Below are 23,558 nucleotides of genomic sequence, written 5' to 3' on the forward strand. Positions count from 1 at the left end.
TTCAGGCTATAATTTTCGAAGGCCTGCTTGTAGTGACCTACCTCTGCCAGCCAGGCCCCACCTCCCAAAGGTGCCTCAGTCTCCCATGGCACTCAGCTGAGAAACAGGCATTCCCAGTATGAGCCTATGGTAGACCTTTGAGATTCAAAATGTAAGAGCTGAGCTGATGTCTTGGCCTGTTCAGGGCGTATAACAAACTAACATAGATGCTGGCTCATAAATTATAGAAATGTATTGCTCAGAGTTCTGGAGGCTGACAAGTCCAAGATCAAGGTGCCTACAGATTTAGCATCTGGTGATGGCCTACTTTCACGCCTATGCTACCTTCTTGCTGTATCCTGACACGGTAGAAGGGACAAGGTGGTCCTCTGAGACCTATTTCATAAGGGTGTTGATCTCGGTCATGGGAAGTCTGCTCTCATGATGCAGTCATTTCTTCAAAGTCCCCTCCTCCTAATACTGTTACATGAGAGGAGTAAGAACAATGGGGCCCATGTAGGTTTGAGAGGCAGGAGAAGGCCAACGACTCTTAGACAGAACAAGGGGAACTAAGTACAAGCAAGGTGCAGGAGGCTGTGGGAACTCAGAGAGGGAGAAATTAGATTGTGAATGATACTGACAATATCTAGGGTGTTGGCTGAGTCGCTGTGATCAGCCTCACCAAGACTGCTCACATAGACCATCGGTGAGGAGTGGGAGTCCTTCAAGGTTTCCCCAGAAAATATCCCTGAGTCCAGAGGCCAGTTACAGGGAGTAGGTCTTCTTAGGAATTTTGTCCTCACCACAGATGCCCACAGCCACGAAGTCCCTCAAGCTGTCCTTTGCCTTCTGTTCCTAGAGCAGAGTTACTGAACCTCATCACTGTTGAGATCTAGGGCTAGATAATTCTTCGGTGTGCGTAGGATATTTAGTAGCATCTACACCCAGAAGGTGCCAGTAATGTGCACTCTCTATTGTGACAACAAAAAAATGTCTTAGATATTGCCTAACATCCTAGGATATAGGGAAGACGGCAAACTCATCCTCAGCCAAGACCTGCTGGCCCAGAGCTAATCAGCAGAAACTGGGAGCACTAGACAGGAGTTCCTGTGTGGGACTAAATGAAGAGGTCATTTCAAACACTCTGGAACTCTGTAATTGCTTCCTTGAACATTCCATCATTGGGTTGTTAGAGGGGAAAGGATGTTGCTTTAAACCCTAAAGCTACAGCCCTCACTGTTTAGAGGAGAGAAGGGATACACTTAGAGAAAGTCTTTGTGAACCAGTGTGCAGGGCAAACAAGAACCTGGCCTGAGATTCCCTCCAGTCTCTCCCCACTTCCCCCACAGGACTTAGACCCTGGCTAATACTCAGATCTGGTTCTTGTGTCTCCTCCTGAGCACCAACACCCTCCACGATCCCGAGTGATCCTGCCTCAGGACCCTGTGTTACCAGTCTTAGCACAGCCAACCACCTCAGGAATGTGAAGTTTGCACTTGGGTTGAAAATCTGCTGAGAAGCATCCCTTTCACCTTTTCAGCCTCCCGGTGTTGAACCTGCCCTCATACCCACATCCCCATCTGTGCACCTCTGAGCAGTCAACATCTTTACCTCCCTGCTTAACTTCCAATCCCCATCTTTCCCCTTTGGCCTAGACTGCTTCAGACTCAATCCCGGCACTGTTGCTTACTAGCTTGTTTACTTCAAACAAACCCCTTACCTCTCTGGAGCTTGCTTGTCTGACCTGACTGATAACTTCAATCAGCCCCTGTAAGAAACAAGTCTAGTAAATGCCTATTCAGAGAAAGCCCCCTCTTTGTTCACTTACCACCTGTGTCTATCGAAACCTAGTGTGTGTGCAGCAGTGTTCTAACAGCTGGAGAGGCAGGAAGGAGCAGCAGAGGCAACGGCCCTGCCCTCAGGGAGTTCCCAGCCATGAGTTAAGAACTTTGAGGACCCGGCTTCCCACAGATGCTGAAGGAGTTAAGCAATGGAGTCAAGCCAACAGCTCTGTGATTGTGAGAGAAAACTCACGGTAGAACTTAAGGCAGAAATGCCTCCAGGAGGTGGGAGATATTCTTGGTAGTGAAGAAGAGCTGTCACCTTCTCATTAATTATCCCCATCCCTACCCTTCTGGCTCCTGGGAGAGTGGGAGTAATTGCAGAGTACAGAGGACCTGCCTCAAGGGATGCTGAGTGATCTGGAATGAGGGGGCTTGGGCCATGGGTGCTAGAGTCATAATGATTCTGGTTTGGGTATCATGTGTGGGTGGCAGCCACCAGGAGTTTCAGTTACCACTGGGAGCTGAGCTAGAATACACTCACAGAATAGTAACACCAGGGAAAATGGCAGTGCAGGAGTGGAATGAGTCAGCCAAGAGTTGAGTCCTGAGTTCGAGTGTCAGCACTTCCGCTAACGGGTTCTGATCTTGAGGAGTGACTCCCTCCTCTGGGTCTCTTCCTTCGATTGTCAAGTGAGGCTGGTGTCAGTCTCTCACTGATCTGTTCCAACGAAGGTCGCACCATTCCAGGCAGTCTGTTGCATGCCAAGCACTCTGCTTGGAGATGAGCAAGGCAGGCATGCTTGGTGCCCTGGTGGCGTTTATTGTCAGATGGAAGGAGAGGCTGGCATTAATCAAACAGAAGCAACAATATCACTAACAAAGTAGGGAAGCGCTCTGAGGAGCAAGTCTGGGGACAATGGGAACGGATCAGAAGACCAAGAGGCCGGGGAGGCTCCTCTGAAGAAAGGGCATTTCAAACCAGGATCCTGAGCATGAGCAATCGGGAGGGAAGATGAAGAGGAGAGGAAAGTTGGAGAGGTAGTGAAGACAGCAGGGGAAAGTCTCCCCCACCCCACCCCACCCCCACCCCCCCACCCCCGCCGTGGTGGGGAAACAGACAATGCGTATACTTGGTCGTATGCTTGGTGCAGAAAAAGCAGACATAAACTTGGGATCACTGAAGGACAGAACGAATGTGAAGGTGCTGGGAGCCCTTAGAGTGGGGTGTGGAGGTGGGCGGGGCCAGAGACACAGTGTTAAGGCCCATATTAGAGATAGACCTAGTCTCGGGGCTCTGCAGCAGGACAGGCAGATGATCCCCGTAGAGTATCTTTGGTTTGATACTTTGTGTTTTAATCTCTGTGTGATAGCTTCCTGATGAGCTCTACTTGGAAGATGTCTCATGTCTGTCTGGGGGACTTCTGGGTCCCCGGCGTTCCCCTCCCCAGACTACAGCAAGTTTCCTTTTCTTTGTCTTAAGCTCTGTTATGTATTCTGTCTTTCAACCGTTTCTGTAAAGAGGCCAGACTTCTAATCTGCTTGTTACCCAAACCCTTCATTTGGGCTTCCCCAGGAAATTAGGTCACTAGTTCTAGTGCAGCAGAATAAAGGTGAAACACTTCAGGTTCAGGGTGTCACAAAGGCCCAAGTCGCTACAGACATGGGCACTGCACTGGGCTCTAAATGAGGTGCACATGCTCCTCCTCCACCTAAATATGCCTCCATCCAGGAAAGCAGACTGCCATCTTTATCCAGCCTTCTAGCTGCACCGCGTGCGGCTCCCCTCTGCCAGATCTGAGGCAGTTAACACTGGAAAGCATAAGGTCAGCTCTTATCATTTGCATATTTATTTGATGAATACATTTTGAAATACTGGGACAGACCCTACACTGATCTTTGAGTTTTTTTTGCTTCTTTGTTTTGTTTTGTTTTTTGAGACAGTGTTTCTCTCTGTAAAAGCCCTGGCTGTCCTGGAACTCGCTTTGTAGACCAGGCTGGTCTCAAACTCACCGACATTTGCCTGCCTCTGCCTCTGCCTCTGCCTCTGCCTCTGCCTATCTCCTCTCTGCATGCGCCACCAGACCTGGCTTGACCCTACACTGCTAATGGAGGTACCGTAGTAAAGTATGAGTCCTGCCAGTATAAAATATGAGAAACATAATGATCATCATGGTCTACTCACCGTTTCAGCATCTATGCTGCCAAGTATGGTAATGAGTCTCCAGTGCTTGGCCTCATTCTGTCCATTGAAGTGGAGATGTCAACAGTAATCTGTGAGAAGGGGGAGTTTGGAGACAGTGGGAATGCATTGGAAGGCCTCTGACCTATTCTAACCAGGTGATCTAAAAACTCTACCTACCTTGTCATTTTCAGAAGGCCTTGGGATTAGGGAACTCACAACACTTCACTAGTTTGTCAACTATGTTTTCTTCAAAGCATTTTGTTTTATGTGTTACAAAAGTGTGTGTGTGTGTGTGTGTGTGTGTGTGTGTTAGACAACAACCTCCAGTGCTCTAGTAACCTTCCTCAGGCACTATGCACCCTGGTTTGTTGTTTATTTTGTCAATGGGAAGATGTGTAATTGAGCAACACTGTTCACATGGAATTCAAAGGACAGCTTTGTTGCGGCTGAGCCTCTCTCTTCTCTGAACTTCACTGTATTTTCCAGGCTAGCGGAGCCATAAACTTCTAGGTGATTCTCTGTCCCCACTTCAAATTCACCTTAGGAGTCTTGGGGTTATGGATGTGTGCACTGAATGTGTCCAGCTTTTTTTAAAATATGGATTCCAGGTGATAAACCAGGCTGTTAGGCTTTCAAGCACTTTAATATGGATTCCAGGTGATAAACCAGGCTGTTAGGCTTTCAAGCACTTTAATATGGATTCCAGGTGATAAACCAGGCTGTTAGGCTTTCAAGCACTTTAATATGGATTCCAGGTGATAAACCAGGCTGTTAGGCTTTCAAGCACTTTGCCATCTCATTGGCCCACACACTAGTCTTTGAGTCAGGGTCTCTCCCAGACCTAGAACCAGCCAAGTGAGGGAAGGTGACATGCCATCTAGCTCCAGAAATCTGCCCTTCTCCACCTCTCCAGCACGGGATTACAAGTGTAAACCGCCTTGCCTAGATTTTTCACACGGGTTCTGGGAATCGAACTCGGGCCTTCATGTTTGCACAGCACACACTTTACCAACCGAGTCATCTCTCCGGATTCTATTACCAAACTCTTAGCCGGACATTTATAGTTAGCCTTCTGAATTCTGTGAGTCTCCTGCAACTGCCTGACAAATTTCACACATAAAAGTTCCTCAGAAAGAAGGTCTCTGTCTTTCACCTGATTTTTGAGCAATGCCGTGATCCAGAAATAAAGTGAAGAATCTGTTCTGAGTTAACGCAAACCCCCACAGATCCTAGGGCTTCCTCTGAGAGTTTTGCCAAGCCTTCTCTATAGAACTGGGCTATCTCAGACCACTCTTTTCAGTTCCGATGATGCAAGGACCTGGTAGTGGGAGGCGTGTCCTGGCACAGCTGGAGGCACAGCTGACATTTAGCAAAGGCCTCCTTTTCCTGACAGGTCACTGTGACAAGTGCACCAGTCCAGGAGATGTCCCACTGAGGACCTGCAGTTGTCTCAGACGATGGCATACCAGCCCATGTTCTTAATGCCCAAAGCTCCTCCAACCACACTTGCTGGGGCACAGTTGCCAAGTGGGATGCTATCATTCCACACATCAAAGTTATTACTTTCAACTGGGTCTCTCCAGTGACAGTTCAGGTTGTAGGAGTTATGCTTAAAAACTTTAAAACTTATGTTTCCCCAATCCTGCTATGTAATTTTAGATTTTTCAAACATCTTATTCTTTTACTAAATTGCTATTTCCTCAAGTCTGCCTGTACTAAGCACATTTCATTTTAAATAGAGTACATTTTAATTTTTGATGAGCTGTCTCTTTTTCTTTTTTTCCCAGATTTTAAAGGTTACCTAACATCTTGAATCACAGAATATTTGACAGTGTTGTATCTGAGGCTTGTATGTCCAAAGTCTGTTTCCAGCTTGTTCAGATCAGGTCACCACAAACTTAAAGTGATGTGACCATTTTCTCGCCAGTTACATTGTCACATCTGCTTCACAGCCAATTTGTTCCTGTTGGTCAAAATTAGGGCCAGAGCAGCAATTTTCCGGTTCCTTCCTCTATTTTCTAAGAAACAAAATTGCCTTCGGGGCATGTCAGGAATGTGTCAGATACTCAGGTCAGAGTTTGAGGAGAGGTTTTATTAGTCTGGACTTTTCAGGTGGCAGAAACTCCACTCCAGCCACGTCAGGGGGAAAGGGGATGATTGATGGGCTGACTGGACCGAGAAGCATCTAGAAACAGCCTCATCGAGGGGCCCTTGAGTGTCCCCAGGCCAGTCTTCTCTCTGCATCTCTTTGCGTTGGCCTCATGCTCTCCTACTGTAGACACAGAGCCATGTGACGGGAAGGAATATGTAGCCATCCCCTAGCCAGCAGCTGTGCGAGAGGTGTCATTCCCATCTGAGCTCAGCAAGGGAGTCCCAGGCTAAGACATCTTAGTTCCTAGGACCTCAGCTTCACCACCACACAGGTCTGCTGTGAGGATCAACTACAGGATGTGGGTTCAGTGCACAGCCAGGTACTGCTAGCTCTGCCAGTCAGAGCTCAGGACAAACCCCAGGGGGTGGCTGTGCCCTAGGGCGCCACACATTCATCAGTGCCGAGCCGTGTCAATATTACCATCACAACATTAAGAACACGTTAAGGAGGTAAGGGGATGACTCAGTGGATAAGAGCACTTGTTATGCAAGCATGAGGACTTGAGTTTGAATTCCCAGCACCCATGTAAAAAGCCAGACATGGGTGCATGCGCCTGTAACCCCAGCATAAGGGAGTGAAGACAGGCAAACACCGCCCCCCCCAGCTCACTGCCAACCTAGCTGAAATGGTGAGACAGATAAGATAAAATAAAATAAGATAGAAGATATCCAACATCCTCTTCTGGCCTCTACATGTGCACAAATGGGTATGCATATCCACACACTCACATGCAGTCCTCCACACACATACACACACACACACACACACACACACACACATAAAGAAAGGAAAAAAGAGAAAGGAGGCAAAGAACACTTAGAAGGATGAGCAGGCAAATCATGAATTCAAGGCCATGTTGGGCTACATAGTAAGATCTTGTCTAAAAAAAACTTAATTAATTTTTTAAAAAAGACAGACCAAAAAAAGGGCTTAAGTTGGGCTCTGCGTGCACGCACACACACACACACACACACACACACACACACAAGAGAGAGAGACAGAGACAGAGACAGAGACAGAGACAGAGACAGAGAGACACACAGAAACAGAGAAAGAGTCACAAATAATAATAGGGGCCAGAGAAGTGGCTCAGTGGTTAACAGCACTTATTGCCCTTACAGAGGCTCTGATTCCCAGGCCCCACATGGGGGCTCACAAACATCTGTAATCCCATTTTCAAGGGATCCAGAGCCCTTGTTTGCCTTTCACATGTACCATGCATACACATACATACATGCAAGCAAAAATACTCAAGCACAAAAAATTTTAAATAATAATAAATATATTTTTCTGTCTGTGCCTTGGACCCACCCAATCTTCGAGGTCACCTCCTCATAGCATCAATAAAGTCTCACAAGAAAAAATAATAATAGGGGAAAAGTGAATACCTATTGCTTGGCATATCATAATAATTCCGATCACTTTCATCACTGTCCACATCCCCTGAATTACTGAACCCTCAATCCTGCTTTGTTCTTTGTCCGTTCCTGCTTCATGCCCTCCATGGTAACCAGGTTTGTGGTTACCAGACATTTTATTCCCTCTGCCTCTGATAAAGCAAGCCTCAAGGCCACTTCCTCATGCCAAGGGGGTGCAGTGGCAGCCACACCAGGCTTCACCTGTGCAGCCAGTCATTTGTCTTGTGGCACTTCACTTGTTTGGGGAAGACGTAAGCAAACCTATACTCACCCCAGATAGGTAACTAATAACAGACCGAAGTATGGATGCCACCAGAGTGTAAGCTGGTGAAACAATGAGTTTTATTGGGGCTACTTACAGGAGTATGAGGGAGGGGTTACTCACCGTAGCAGAAATGACTCGAAGACAGCTGCATCACCAAAAGCCACCCCAGCATGAATGACGGCTCACAAAAGCTGTAACCCTAGAGCAAACTGCACAGCCTACAGGCAGTTCATCTGGTTGAAGAAGGTCTTCAGAGTGGCTCGGTTGACCTGGGCCTCTTCCAGGCAACTTGGCTTGTCTGAGAGTATCTTTCAGCAGGGGAGGGAGAAACCTGTTAAATCCGATCAGTTTTAGGGACTTCCTGACCATTGAAGTGTTTGCTGCCTGTCATTAAGAGCTTCCCCCCAAAGTGGGCTGTTTTCAACACCCTCCAGACCCTCAGCTGTGGTGCTCTGGCTCACCCAGGCCTTGCTCCTGGTAGACAAGGAATAAACTTCGTCCTCCAATCTCTCTGCGTCCCTTCAGCTTACCCAAACTAGTTAGCCCCAGCACAGTATTTTTGCAGGGGAGAGAGGAGATAATATTAACAACAACAAAAATTTATACATAATGTCTACTATAAGTAGGTCTTATTCCAGTGCATTTCTCTGTGTGAGTGTGTGTGAGTGTGCATGAGTGTGTATGTGAGTGTGTGTGAGTATATTGTGTGAGTGTGTGTGAGTGTGTGAGAGTATATTGTGTGAGTGTGCGAGAGTGTGAGTGTGTGCATGAGTGGGAGTATGTGCATGTGAGTGTGTGAGTGTGCATGAGTATATTGTGTGAGTGTGTGAGTGTGTTGTGAGTGTGTGTATGAGTGGGAGTATGTGCATGTGAGTGTGTGTGAGTATGTGTGAGTATATTGTGTGAGAGTGTGTGTGAATGTGTGTGAGTGTGTGAGAGTATAGCGTGTGAGAGTGTGTGAGAGTGTGTGTGTCCATTAATCCTTATAACAAACACAAGGTAGATATTATCAATCCCCACTTTGAGGATTAGAAACAAAGGCACAGAGTAGGACTGAGTTGCTCTGGACAAAGCAACCAAGGAAGCATAACCAGGGTTCAAGCCTCATAGGACGTGGATTAATAATGCATCATGTGCCGGTGCCTGAGGAAGACCCTGACACCCGAGATGGTGGCATCGGTGATACTTTATACACAGCAGAGCCAAGGGAAGAGCTTGCTCATCCCTTCCCACAGACACTGTACTCTCAGAGAAAGAGAAAAAGAAATGCCCTGTAGTCTGCAGACGCAATCCACTTCCTCTGGGGTTGTGGGGCAGAGTTTTATTTTTTTCTTCAGATAAAAATTCACCACATATATTTAAGAACATTTTGATCCATTCACAATGCTGTGCAAGCATCATCTGTGTATCTCTAGCTCACCCCAAAAGAAATCCCTTTAAGCAATTGTTGACTACCTGCTCACACCTGCCCATAAGTGTCTGGTATCCACTACGGTGCTGTGTGTCTACAGACTCCCCCTCTACAGTGTATGTCTGCATGTACGTGCACATGAGTCTGGTATCCACTAAGGCGCTGTGTGTCTACAGACTCCCCCTCTACAATGTATGTCTGCATGTACATGCACACAAGTTTGGTATCCACTACGGTGCTGTGTGTCTACAGACTCCCCTCTACAGTGTATGTCTGCATGTATGTACACATGAGTCTGGTATTCACTAAGGCGCTGTGTGTCTACAGACTCCCCCTCTACAGTGTATGTCTGCATGTATGTGCACACGAGTGCAGATGTCTGAGAAGGCCAGCACAGCTGATTGCCCAAGGTTGGAGTTAAAGCTACGAACTGCCTGTGTGGGCTCTTGGAACCAAACTCGGGTCCTCTGGAAAATCATCAAGTGCTCTTAACCACAGAGCCATCTCTCTGGCTCCGGATAGGGTTATTAATGGAGAAACTCTAAGGTCACTTCTGGGTCATGTCACAGAGACAGTGCTGCTGCCATGGAGGCAGAATGCCGAGCAACCTCACCCTGCTATGGTCATAAGCCATCTGGAGAAGAAACCTGTTGAGGCAGAATTCCCTGCAGAGTCAGAAACCTGAAACTCAGTCACCTTTATCACCAAGCGAGAAGGGTTGTGAGTTAGGTACTGGGAGGATCATGGCAACCCACAGTGTGTAAAAACATTCAGATTCAAAAGTGTGTACAGAGTGCTGACCTAGAACTTCGGGCTCACTGGGCACTCTGCAAGGCGAGCACACCAGGTCTAGCTCTGACATTTGAAAAGAGGCGCTGGTGAACTGAATGTCAAGGTCCAGCAGAGAGGTGGGTGGGATCCCAGCATCCTGTCAGCCCCAGACACTGCAGGTCTGGGGAGTGCTTAACTAGTCCTGCTGGTTCTGTTGAGCATCAAAGTGGGCCTAATCCTAGCTGGATTTGAGTCTCTAGATGACGGCCCTATAACTTTCACAATAGGTTTCAACCACAGAACCTGGGACTAGGGGTGACAGTCTCAGAGACTGACTTGTTAGACCAGGAGTCCAAGCAAAACAAGCCCCATGTAAGATGGTAGAGCTCTGTCTTGGATGATTGGTTTCTCTGCTCCATAGTATTCTTAGAAATTAGCTTGGAGCGCTGTATTGTATTTAATCATCTGGTTCTATGAGAGTCGGAGCTGTTGGCTCTGACTCTCAGCCCCACCTCTAAGAAATTGGTATCAGGGACTCAGCATGGTGGCCTAGTAACCAGGTTATTGGACTAGTGCTCCACCCAGGTTATATCTTGACCAGCCCCCACCCAGTGAATGCTCTTACACTCAGTCTGGAATTGTAGCTATCAAAATCAGAGACTAGCTTGCTCTGTTTGCCCAAATCTCCAAGCCCAGCTTAGAGAATCCCACTGGCCTAACATCAAATATCTTGCTTCTTTTTTAAGCTTTATTATTGTTGTTGCTGTGTTAGTCTATTTGTGTGTGTGTGTGTGTGTGTGTGTGTGTGTGTGTGTGTGTGTAGACTTGCCACAGAGCACATGTAGTCAGAGGACGACTTGAGGGAGCTGGTTCTCTCCTACCATATAGGCCCTGGGGATCAGACTCAGGTCAACAGGCCTGGTAGCAATTGTCTTTATAGGCTGACTCGTCTTATCAGCCCACTTTTCTCTACTTATTCACTCAGTCAGTATTTGTTGAGACTCTTTGGTCCCTGTAGACACATAAATAGGAATCTCTCTCTTCCTAGATTTGTATTCTCATAGGGATTATTGGACAGGTCAAATGTTTGTGTATATGGAGAAACAAGAATTACAATGACTGAGTTGGTTGTTTCCAATTCAGTGCTATTGACATACGATGAATCCCTTTCCCAATATTGATGCTGAGCACTTTCCTATCCGGTGTATAATTGTAAATTTGTGGAAGATGGGAGCTCATTATCAATTGAAGAAGAACATTCAATTCATGAGAGTTAGTTTTCCTTCCCTGGAATTTTTCCCCTAATTTCTTGTTGCAAATCTAATGAAAGCCTCTTCCCTCGGAGAGCTCTGAAGTGCACACGGGCATGGTTCAGTCTTCTGTCCCCCTTCTCTTCCCAGGGTGAAGACGCTGCCTTAGGGACTGATTCTGAGTGCCCTTCCTGTTATGATTACCACCCTCCTCTTGGGGCCTTTCACATTCTGACTGTGAAAATACCAGGGGAGGATCCAACCATTCATTTACATGGGCCAGGCCCTGCGCTGGGAATTTAAAAAAAAATGAACACCTTCTTCCCTAGTGTTACTATTGCTGTGGTAAAACACCATTACCAAAAGCAACTTGAAGAAAAAGTCTATCATTAAAAGCAGTGAGGGCAGGGACTCAAACAGGGCAGGAACCTGGAGCCAAGAGCTGATGCAGAGGCCATGGAGGGACGCTGCTTACTGACTTGCTCCTCATTGTTTGCTCAACCTGCCTATAGAACCCAGAACCACCAGTCCAGGGATGGTATCACCCATAAATGACCTGGACCCTCCCACATCAATCACCAATCAAGAAAATGCCCTATAGGCTTACACACAGCCTGATCCCATGGAGGCATTTTCTTCATTGAGGTTCCCTCTTCCCAGATGACTCCAGCCTGTATCATGTTGACTCAAAACTAGTCAACATACTGGGTGTTTTCTCTCTGTTGAGGCCATGCTATTGATCTGGTGGCCAGGGGCATAAATGATCAGAAGACCATAATTTCATACAAGTCTTCATGAGAAAAAAATCACTTTTTCTTATGTTTATCTGAGGTTATTGCTAGCTACCAGCAATCTCCATGCCCCTTTTATTCCTTTCATATATATATATATATGTATATATATATATGATATCCTGACAACTCTACTTTTTCGTCTTTTTCATGTTTAATTACATCTTCCTCCTGTCTTTTGAGTCTTTCTCCTCCCTCTCAGTTCATATATAAGCATGCTTTCTTGTATTCAGAGTAAAGCTAATAGCCATTTGTGGCTCAGTTTTATTTCAGACCAGATACGTCAATGTCATGGAGCCAGAGAGAGAGAGAGAGAGAGAGATTGAATTTAGTCTGAACCTACACACACTTCTGTCATTTCCCCCAGCCTGGACTTCTGCCTGCTTCATCTTTCCTATTTGTCTTTTGCTTAATTTCATGACCTCACCAGACCTCCACGTCTACCTCCAGCATTTCCTACAGTGACCTGGAACATGTGTTTCCTGCCATAGCCACAGTGGTAAACAACTCCTGGTGGACTCAGGAGCAACTCAGAGAGGAACCGGAAATGCTCTCTGTAATTTACACTCCCAAAAGGAAAAGATCACAACCCACGGCTTGCTTGAGAGCAGACACACCCTGTGATCACTGGCTCCAAGCCTTGGACCCAGAGTCCCTCTACTGGGCTCTGATAACCATTGCATGTTACTTTAGACCGAACCAAACTCCTCTTGAATAATTAAACACATCCAAGAATACCAACCAATAAGAAGTGGGGGGGGGTTCTTACGCCACCGAAGACAAAACCTGCCCTAGGGTAAGAATTTGGGAGGCAAAAATAATCTCTAAAACCACATGTTATCTTAATGTTTATTCAGATAAGGAAACTGGGACCCAGAGAGTGAGGCTCTATTGGGGCTGAGGGGAGAAAAGAACTTTGGACTCCAGATTTGGGGCTGATCCTGTCTCCTCTCCCTTCAGTCTGGTTATTTGATCTCACACCAGACCCTTGTGCCTTCGCTGGTATTCTAGTCCTAGGCAACAGCCATCATGGAAAGCACAACCTAGAAACAAAGTCAGACAAACATTTGCCATCTGGGTGCTCAGGAATGAAGCCATTTGCTGGCTACCAGAGGAGAGGCTCCAGAGGGATAATATGTTCCTATTTTTTCCCTTCTAATCCAGGACACCTGTCCCTTCTTGGGGGATGTGCAATATTCGAGGCTTCGCAGCATGTGACCAACCACCTGTTGTTCATGCCTTTCCAAATTGGCCTCTTAGGTTTGGAGCCAGCCAACTGGACCCCCACCCATTATAAAATGTGGATATTAGCGACATTAGTGTACTAATTTTGAAGGGTCTGGGGTCTCTGAGGATTTGCCAGGTCAAGATAATGCTCCCAAGCAGAATAGACACCATGACACCTCCTCGCCTTACGTGCAATAGCTCTGACAAGTCCTAATTCTCTCCCAAGTCTTTGAAGTGAAAGGAAAGCTGAGGTTAACCATGGCTTGTGGTTTTCTTTCACCCCCACTGCCATCCATCCATTCAACAATATTTATTGGCCACCTGCTATGTGTCACTCATGGCTAGTTGTGTGCTCCTCTTTTCACCCCGCAAACCCATGGACTTCACTAAAAGCAAACTCTGTGCAGATGCTGTGCGAGACAGACCCACAAATAAAGCTCAGTCCTTGCCTAGAAGGTGCTGTTGATATACTTAGGGTGGCAAATTCGCAAGCTAAATGGCTTAAGACTGTATGTGTGAAGAGACCTCAGAGAACCATGGAGCCCAGGGAAGGAAAGAGTCACCTCCAGCCGACAGGTAAGAAAGTTCGTGAGGAAGCCATGTGAACTGAGAGGAATGAGAAGGATTTAGACACCCTGAAAAGGTGTATGTGTAGTCAGATTTGCATACCAGTCGCTCTCTAAGACAACGGGGAGCTAAGAAGGCCAGGAGACACAAAGGACTCCTCCTGACTGACGTCTGTGTAGGGTTCGCATGCTGTCAAACTGAGGTGAGGTGGAGACTGATCAATGGTAGCTTTGAAAGATCTGAGTCTTTGTTATCTTCCTGCTGCCTTAGGTTCTGAAGTTTGGCACCCAATCTGCAAGCAGGCAGCCAGGGCAGAGAAGAAGCTTAAGGTAAGAGGCATGGTCTGCCATGGACCTCTTGCCATGGGTTGGGAAAGCTCTGCTTTAATACAGAGTACCAGCTCCCAAATGCATGTCCGTTTCTGTGGGCTCCCTAATGGGAAGTTACTTCATGGGGCTTGGGGTGGATTAAGATCTTGTATATAAAAGTATAAAAGAACCTTGAAAACAATAAAGTGTTTTATGCATGGGAGATTTTTAAGTGTGTCTAGGGTGGGTGAGATTATAACCGTACCAATGCCGGCCAAGATGGCAGCCAATCGGAGGCACTTGTGCCATGGTTTTTCCCTAGCCTAAGGTTATTTATTAATAATAATAATTGCTATCATCTCAGTCATTGACAGCTTTCAGAATGTCTCCATAGATCTTCACTGGCTGGATTCCTTTAACCTCCAGAGGCAGATGGGGCCAGAAATTGTGCCTCTGCCCTGTCTGTGAGAAAATCAAGTCCAAACAGAGCCATTTGACAGCAGTGATGCAGCCAGGCGGAAGTGGCGTGTTGTCCCCAGGCACACCGCAGACCAGCTGAGACCCTGGTCCCTCAGAATGGCTGCAGTGTGACAAATGCCAGGGAGGCCTGTGAATCTGAGTCCCTGGTTCTGAAGGAGTTGGGGTCACCCAGGCTGCAGGGAGAGGTTGAGTTCCTGGCCTCTTCGTGCTACAGAGAGAGGCTCCTAGGATGTGTGTGAGGAGCAGGAGGAGCTCTAACATGCCTTTATAGTCTCGTCCATGCTGTCAAGCTGACCCCTTGAGAGTCTGTTATGTTACTTGCCAGAATCTTCTCAACAAAAAACACAGGTGCACACTTTCTGATGCGCTAATTAACCTTTCCCCTCTGCCATTTCATCCATTTAATGAGAGGGCCCATCTTATTGATTGTGATTCCCCCACCCTGAACTTTCTAAGCCCTGCCGCATTTAAAGTACAAGGAGACCTAGCTGTCATTTTTCTCAGTGTCCTCTCTGGAGAAGGTCCCAAACTTGAGTTCTTCCTGAGACCCTGACACTGTGTGCCACCTCTTTGCATCAGTACCGATCTTTTTTCTTCCTTTAAAGCTACCCAGCTCCTTCTCGTTTAACTGAACTTATTTTAAAATGAAACTTGAGGTTGCCACGTAGAAAGGAGCAACGCTGGCTAAAAACAAAATAAATTCAATGATAATGAACTAGTCATTGAAAATGAGTCTTAAAGATGCTAGCTAGTGTTGCTGGCACACTCTTTCATTCAAAGGGGAAATTAAGTGTTGTTGGGACGGCTGTTGACATGTGTTAGCACCAAATCAAGAGTCTTCCTCCAGCCAATCAGGAAGCTTGAGACAAAACATCCCACCTCATCGCTGCGTGATGTGGTGGCATCCGTTGTTTCCACCTTCGTCCACATCCCCAGGCCCGCCTCTAGTCCTCATTCGTTTGACAAAAGCCATTCTCTAACCCCACTCAGAATGCTTGGGGATGTACGAACACTGGGCAGTCCCGAGGCACGACCGTTTTCCTTTTGCACGTCAGGATTCTGAGAGCTCTAAAGTCACATGTATTTCCCAGTGGTCCTTGAGTCGACCTTAACTGTCCCAGCACCATGCTTCACGCTTTTGGGGGGGGAGTTGAAGGCTGCTAATCCATCATGGTCACCGTGCAGAGGCAGGTGTTTTGAGGTCTTTCACCTAAGTCAGTGTCAGCTTGCCAAGGATCTACTGCAAAGACTCAGCGTATCATGCAAGATGTGAGCTTCCATTTGCTTTCGCATTGTTTACTAAGCAACCAAGGAATAAATACAAAGCAGTTTTATTCATTTAAAACAAACACATTATTAGCTGAGATAACCCAAAAATGAAGTTTTATGAACAACTTTCTGTTTAAAATGGCAGCTACAGCAGACCTTGTTGACTCCCCAAGGAAGGCCTTACCCCCTCTGAGGAGTAGACAAGGGATGAGAAGGGGGATTGGTGAGGGGAGCAGGAGAAGAGGAGGGAGGAGGAACTGGGGTTGGTACGTTAAAAATAAATTAATTGATTAAAAAGATGGCTACAGATAACTAGAAAAAAATTCATATTCTGTCCAGCAGCCTGAAGTTCTAGGCCTGCTCGACTGCGTTCATACACAAAGATGATCTGAGGGGCAGAGAATAAAGAAGGAGACAGAGAAGCCAGAAAACTTTAACAGTACTGCTAAAGCCCCCTAAGAGCTGCATTCTCTGCCTGTCTTCTCCCTACTAAGCCTGGACTTCTGCTTCTCACCCCTCTGCCTTCATTTTTCCCACAGCATAGACGGACATCTGAAACTTCCATCTCACCCCCTGGGTCCAGCATTGGGTCACCTAACCGAGTCATCTGCGTATGTATCACTTCTTAGCAGCTGCCGGGCTTTGCTTACCCCTGACCTAGTGTGTGAAATGTTTTTAAGCCCATTTGGGCCTTGCCTGTCTTGTTCTAGGTGACATACTGGGTCTTAAGGATACAGGAGGGCATAAGGAGGGTGTGGACTTTGTTCTCAGACACACAGTCTAGTAAACCAAGAGCCACGGGGACAGTTTAGAGTTCCAGGAGCATGAGCAAGTGTAAGGACAAAAGAAACCTTCCTGCACTCCAAAATCAATTCCAGGTGCCTGCTTCCCCATTCCTTAACTGAGAACCAGACAAGACGGCAGCTAGGAGTAGAGATGGGAGAACGCTGGTATATAGGAAATGTGGTGTGTGACGAAGACGCAGAAGGGAGACGTGTCAAAATGGAAAAAAAAAAGAGTTGCAAAGCTGAAGGAGACCTTTCTAAACATCCGAGAGGCCCAAAAACAAAGTAGACCCCTTCCACCTGCCTAAGCTCCCATCTTCAGATCCATTCACACAGGCAGAAGTGACAAAAGTTAAGCAGGATGACCTCAGGGGGTCCTGTGGTTACGTAATGTATGCTGAGCTTCCTCTCAGTGATAGTAATCTGCCCTGGGGAGATGGTGATGGACAGATCTGGTACCCTCCTGACACTAGACATCAAGGCCATGGAGAGTCAATTGTAACCATGACAAGTAGTAGGAGATAACGTCACTGTGCAGCCTTATATCACCAATGAAGGAAGAGACCTGACTGTCCAGAGCCAGTTGAGAAAAGGCATCCCAGAGGAAGGAATACTGAATAACAGAAGGGAAAGACTAACAGAAGGAAGCCAAAGGCAGAGTCAGGGAGCAGTGAGATACGCAGCATGGCTTACCACAGGGCAAAGGAGCCAAGAGCAAGAATGTGGGGGTGTTGGACAATAAAGAACCCATCCCCAAGGAGAGAGGCTCCACACATAATCCTCAAACCATCCAGGCCCAAAGGTCAAAGGTGGGCTTTGACACCATGGCAGGGTCATGCAGATTCACATCCAGCTTCCTCTTTGACCCCAGACAATGCCCATCGGTGGCACTATTCCTGTCCTTTCTTCTCTTGGACAAGAGAAAATAAGAAACATTAGTGCTGTGACTTCATCATTGGTCAATACTGCCATGTGGCTGCCACAGAGAATAAGCTACTTTTTCCCCTTCTTTTTTGTGGTGCCGGGATTAACTTCAGGGCTTTGTACATGCCAGACAACCGTTGAGCCAGTAAAGTATTGAGCTCCATCCCAGGTCAAGACAAGTTACTGTAACCACAGGCTGTACTTACTGCAGATTCCTATTTACAACCTGAAAGACAATAGGCCCCTGGCATGGAGAATGGCGCCAGTCACCGCAGGGTCACAGGGTTCAGTCTGGGGATCTACAGAGTGAGAAAGTTATTAGCGAGCATAAGCTGGTCCCCAGAAGGGAGTTACCAAGATGGCTGCAACTAGGGACATCTTTGTGTTGTGGGGTTTAGCAGTAGCCATCATCCACGGGTGGAGTTCCGACTACAGTCTGTGACATCAGTTACAGGACATTTGCACCTCAGTTCCCATGTCTAGAAGGTAGTATTTATACTTCCTTCAGAGAGGCATTGTGGCGCTTAGAGTAGGTCATTCTGGTAAAGCCTGGGGCCTCACAAACAATGTTACTCAAGAGGTAACCTCTGGACCGTTCTTATTCTGACATCTACAGCTCTTCTCTTCATGCCTAAATATGTTTTTTTAGAGACGCTTGATCCTCTTGCGCCTTGCTTTTGTTCTCTCTCTTTCCTCTTTTCCCTCTTATCTTTCTTCTTCTTTCCTGTCCATTTCCCTCCTCCCCAGGCTAAAGTGGATAATGAGATCCTTAATTACAAAGACCTGGCAGCTCTCCCCAAGGTTAAGTCCATCTACGAGGTGCAACGTCCTGACCTCATTTCCTACGAGCCTCATTCCAGATACACCTCCGACGAGATGCTGGAGAGATGTGGCTATGGAGAGGTATTGCATCTTGACCTCTCTGGGACTCTTGAAAGAGCCAAGGCACCAGCCAACTCCATTATAGACAGCTTGGCCACCACAGTATTGGCCCCCAGACCCTTCTAACCTGGAATTTATAGCCAACTTGTAGACACCAAGAGCTTTCATCCAAAAGCCTGGCTGGCTTTAGATAAGATATTAATGTGTGTTTCCATCATCTAGTGGTGAGTGGCAGCATTCCCTGTCAACATGACTAGGCTCTCCATTCTTCCCAGACCCTGCCATGCCCTACTGAACCAGCATACAAGCTGAGAGCCTAGAGCTACTCATTGCTTAGGCTGTTGCTTTTCTTCCAACTGCAAAGTCTTGTTGATACTCAAGCCCGTGTCTGTGATACCATACTAGGCTCAAAGGACAGTGATTCCTAAACCCTGGCTAAGCATGTTCTCTCCAGTTTGAACCTTACTTCAAACCTCACAGGGCTACTAGATAAGGGAGAGTTCTCTGGAGAAGGTGGGATAGCTCTCACAGAATAGGTCCTGACCAGTCATGTTCCAAGAGATTTCTCACCCCATTCTAGGCCCTTGAGCTGTAACGATGTGCAGCAGGATCCTGGGCTGGAAGTAGGCTCCCAGGTATCTGTCCCAGCTCTACCACCCACTAGCTTGTGTCCTTGGGCAGCAACAGGGCAACAGGGATTGGGTTCCATTTGGTTGAAGAGTCCAGTGCTGAGAGTCTCTGAGTTCTGTGTCCTAAAATGGGCCTGGAAAAGTAAATTGAGTACTTGCAGACTCCAATTCTGAAACTAGAGACCAGAACCCCTGGGTCAGAGCCAACCCCCAGATGGTTTGGGTTCACTCGCAGCATCATTCAGAAATGTAAATTAGCCGTCACCATGTAAATGTTAGGAGATGTCACACAAGAATCTGCATTTCTTACTTGTCTTAGAAATTAAGAATCTGGTCAGTGTTGAGTAGACATTCCAACATGGCTCTGATCACAGCTGAACACAGCAGCCCAACTCAGTGGACTGAGTCTCCAGCTGGTGCCTCCAGCTTGCTATGCCCCTTACCATGCCTGCCCCCCAATTCACAGCAGTGGCCTGGTCCTTGCTTAGCCTTTAATTTGAATACTGCTCCCCTAGGCTCTGTCTTTATGGACCATAAAGGAACTGCAAACCAGGAGAGAGACAGGGGAGGGTTGAGAAAATAGCTCTGAACTTGGAGTAAGGGAACCTGGGTGCAGATCAAGACCAGCCATTTCCTGAGAGGCCTAGCAAAGACCTGGGCTCTCACATTAGGAAGGGGAATCATAATCCCAAGACTCCTACCACTTTCCAGCAGTTCTGACATTCTAGAATTCCAGGTGAGGATCCTTAGGGGCAACTGCAAGCCCTCTCCTTATCTCCGTGTTACCATTTAACCATGTTCTGTCCCTTCCTCTTGTCCTCCTATCTACGTTCGCACATTCCATGGCTGCCTTCAAATTCTTCGCTTTTAAAGTCACTGGGAACATTATCTCCTTACTCCCAGGTAATTAATCTGATATATAATATGTTTTTAAAAATATATGAAAAGTGGTGTTCCTTTATGAAGATGAAGAAGGGCTCCCTGGTCAACCCTACCCTGCACCACAGGAGTCTAATCTCTCAACCCAAAATGTTTCCCCCAACCAAGCAATCGAATGAAGGATGGGAGTGGCTGGGGAAAAAATTCTGTGTGCCTATCAGACTTCTTTGTGTCTCTGGAATCCCTAGTCAGACTCCAGAAACTGCCCATGGTTCTAGTCAAGGGCTGTGGGTGGTGCATGAAGGCCTGGGAGCTCTCTCCCACCCTCCTCAGGTTATATGATGACTCAAGCCTGAGCCCCTAGAGTTCCAGATCCCATAGCATGCCCCGCCTGTCCACTAAAAGACTTGCACCATAGTCCTTGCTCAAAGCCCTGCCTCCTCCCCCAGGACATCTATGAGAACCTGGACCTCCGGCAGAGACGGGCCTCCAGTCCAGGATACATCGATTCCCCCACCTACAGTCGGCAAGGCATGTCTCCCACTTTCTCCCGATCTCCTCATCACTATTACCGTTCAGGTAAGGCAAAGGGAGCCCCAAAGAGAGATGAGGAGTCGGGACAATGTGGCCATTTCACATCTCTGGGCTGCAGGGACAATATACACTTTCCATAGCAGCATGGCCACTCTGGTGACTAGTGGGGCTGACCATGTACCTAAGAGGGGTATGTGACACCGAGAAGCAGCAGGAATGGAGGTAGGGGACTACCAGGAGAGGGAGTGGCAGTGGCAGGCAGTCCAGTGGCCCTGGCTAAAGGAAAGCTCCTCTAGCTCGTCCTTAAGCCTGTACATCCACAGGGGTCTGGTCTAAACTGAGGGCCCCCAGCCCCACTCGGCCAGTTAACACACATACATACGTGTAGTCACCCTGAGCTAGGGGGAGTAGCAAGTGTTTGAATGGAGAAAAGGGGAAACCGGGGAGGAGCCTAAGCAGGCTGGGGTGGGAGGATAAGCAGGTGAAGATGTCTTCCTGGCAGACTCAGACCTGGGGGTCAAATGAGGGAAGGGGTCAAGCTCGTTCCTGCCGACATGGTGCATGAACACGCAAGCTGCTTCCACTCTGGAGCTGAGCACACTGGGACATCCAGCCCACCCCACCCCTGCTGCCATCTCCTCACTGCTTCCTTAAGTGCTACCTTGTTTAATGCCTGTTTTCTCTCCGGGGACCACTGCCTGCATGCTCCAGGGCCTGAGAGTGGCCGGAGCTCTCCATACCATAGCCAGTTAGATGTGAGGTCCTCCACTCCAACCTCTTACCAGGCTCCCAAGCACTTTCACATCCCAGGTAGGCGCTGCCAGCCCGCCATTCCCAGCATGAGTGCATGCTCCATGGGGGTGTCACATGCCTGAGATGCTTGCTTGATGCTGCACAAGCACTGAGAAGTCCATGGGGGGCGGGGCTTAACCAATCATCCATGCTGACTCTCCTCCCAGCCCCAATAGGCCAATGGGCTTTGGTCTGTTCTCCGTAGAACCAACCTTGATCAGGATCAATGAAGGGCCAGGGAAGAGAGAAATGCCCAAGATTTGGCCTTTTATACTGCCTGTTGACATGGTAAAGGCAAAATGGTAATGGGTGCTTGACTCAGGATTATTAGGCTTGAACCACGATCCCACTGCCTATAAGCTGGTGGTCTGGGCTCCTCCGGGTAGCCAGGTAGTCTTCCAGACCCTGAAGTTGCAACTGAGTTCTCTCTAGCCCAGATCTCAACTTTGTATTGAGTACACTTAAATGTATTGAGAGAGCCAGCTGCCCAGTTAGCTCAGCTATTAGTGTGATACTCGTAATGTGTGGATAGAGATAGTGCATGAATGAACAAAAGTTACAGGGCAATTGAAGGTGATATTACATTATATTTTTCTTTTTTTTTCTTTTCTTTTTTTTTTTTTTTGGTTTTTTCGAGACAGGGTTTCTCTGTGGCTTTGGAGGCTGTCCTGGAACTAACTCTTGTAGACCAGGCTGGTCTCGAACTCACAGAGATCCGCCTGCCTCTGCCTCCCGAATGCTGGGATTAAAGGCGTGCGCCACCAACGCCCGGCCGTTACATTATATTTTATATTAATACACTTTATATTAATACACTTTAAAATATAATGTATATGTATAATGTATACAGTATTAATATACTTATATTATAATAGGTAAAATAAACAGGAAAAAAGCCCCGAGCATTGTGCAAGAGTGACTAGAGCAGGGGAGGTTGTGCTAGGTAAAGTGGGAAGAAAAGACTCCTTGGAGGAAGTGACATTAAAGTTAGAGGTATGGCATCCTAGGGGAAACCTGTCAGGCAGGGGAAGCCACAGAAATAAAGTCCATGTGCCTATAGGAGGTGAGAGGAAGCCAGAGGGCTGACCTCATAGAAAACCCCGCCACGCATGTTCTCGTTTGCTTCCTATTGCTGTGAGAAAGACCATGACCAAAGGCAGCTAGGGACACAGAAGGGGTTATTTGCATGTTATAGTCAATCCTTGAGAAAAGCCAAGGCAGGAACTCAAGGCAGGAACTGAAGCAGAGACCGCGGAGGAGTGCTGCTGACTAGCCTGCTCTAATAGATCGCCCCGCTTACTCTTTTATACAACACAGTACCATTTGCCCAGGTATGGTGTTGCCTGCAAAGGGCTGGGTCCTCCAACCCTAATCAATAGAAGCCCCCACCCCCTGCAGACTTGCCTACAGGCCAGTCTGATGGAGATAATATCTCAACCGATCTTCCTTCTTCCTAGATGATGCCATCTTGTATCAAGTTAATAAAACTTGACAAGTACACTGGGTTACAATAGAGCCAGGTCTACACCCAGTCTTCCGACTTTGAGACCCCCACTAATTCACCCTCAAGAGCTCATCCTATTGTTTCACCTACACCATCCCCAATAGCCCTTGAGGGGCACAGTATGTCTGTCTCTAAGAGGGCAAAGTTGACAAAGCCGAAACTGCAGCTTCCTGAGGACTTTGGCATGGAGTGGGGGTGTAGCCACTAGGGGGAGAGGCAGTGCACACCTCCGGCACCAGGCCCTGCTTAGCATCCTCCTACCTCTGGCATGTCCATCATTTAGCCCACCTCCCTTTCCTTGGTACCATTTGCATGCATCTGCCTTCTCTCCTGCTTTACCTGGAACCTGTCGGGTGAGAATAAAAGCTCAACTTTGGAACAGGAAGCCTGCCTGGGGGAAGATGGTGGCCCCTTGGGAAAAGTTGCTGACTGGCTCTCTCTTCTCAGATCAACTGACCAAGTGCTGTCTCCTCCCCTGTCTCTCTCTCTCTCTCTCCCCCTCCCCACTGTTCCTTCCTGGTCTCTGGCAGCTGGAGAAAGTAACATCTACAGAAAACCCCCGATCTACAAACGGCATGGTATGGTCAGAGGCAGAGCTTAGCCGAACAAGGAGGGGGGTTATAACCAATGCAGAGGGCTCTGCACGGGTTCCCAGGAATGAGACAATGAAAGGCCACAACATAGTCCTTCTTGCTATCCCCCAATCACTCAGGGTGACTTTGTGTCATTTCAAAAGAGCAACAAATTATTCATGTCCCCTAAATCCTTTCTTACC

The 23,558-nt window shown here is 47.5% G+C and overlaps 1 protein-coding gene across 10 annotated transcripts in view; it reads left to right on the top strand.

Annotated features, from left to right (window-relative positions):
- The window catches only part of Ablim3 (actin binding LIM protein family member 3), a 113,021-nt gene that overhangs the window by 72,688 nt on the left and 16,775 nt on the right, over window positions 1-23,558 (top strand). For 3 of the 10 annotated variants that reach the window (XM_005074675.4, XM_040741729.1, XM_005074674.4), the window contains 7 exons: window positions 14,068-14,126; window positions 16,394-16,465; window positions 18,311-18,466; window positions 19,948-19,977; window positions 20,403-20,532; window positions 21,199-21,297; window positions 23,314-23,361. In XM_005074675.4, the coding sequence (XP_005074732.1) occupies window positions 14,068-14,126; window positions 16,394-16,465; window positions 18,311-18,466; window positions 19,948-19,977; window positions 20,403-20,532; window positions 21,199-21,297; window positions 23,314-23,361 (594 nt within the window). The remainder of the gene's footprint in view (window positions 1-14,067; window positions 14,127-16,393; window positions 16,466-18,310; window positions 18,467-19,947; window positions 19,978-20,402; window positions 20,533-21,198; window positions 21,298-23,313; window positions 23,362-23,558) is intronic. The other 7 variants (XM_040741730.1, XM_040741728.1, XM_040741731.1 and 4 more) reach the window with 7 other exon arrangements.

This window comes from Mesocricetus auratus, unplaced genomic scaffold, assembly GCF_017639785.1.
Source record: "Mesocricetus auratus isolate SY011 unplaced genomic scaffold, BCM_Maur_2.0 Super-Scaffold_6730, whole genome shotgun sequence".
Taxonomy (NCBI): Eukaryota; Metazoa; Chordata; class Mammalia; order Rodentia; family Cricetidae; genus Mesocricetus; species Mesocricetus auratus.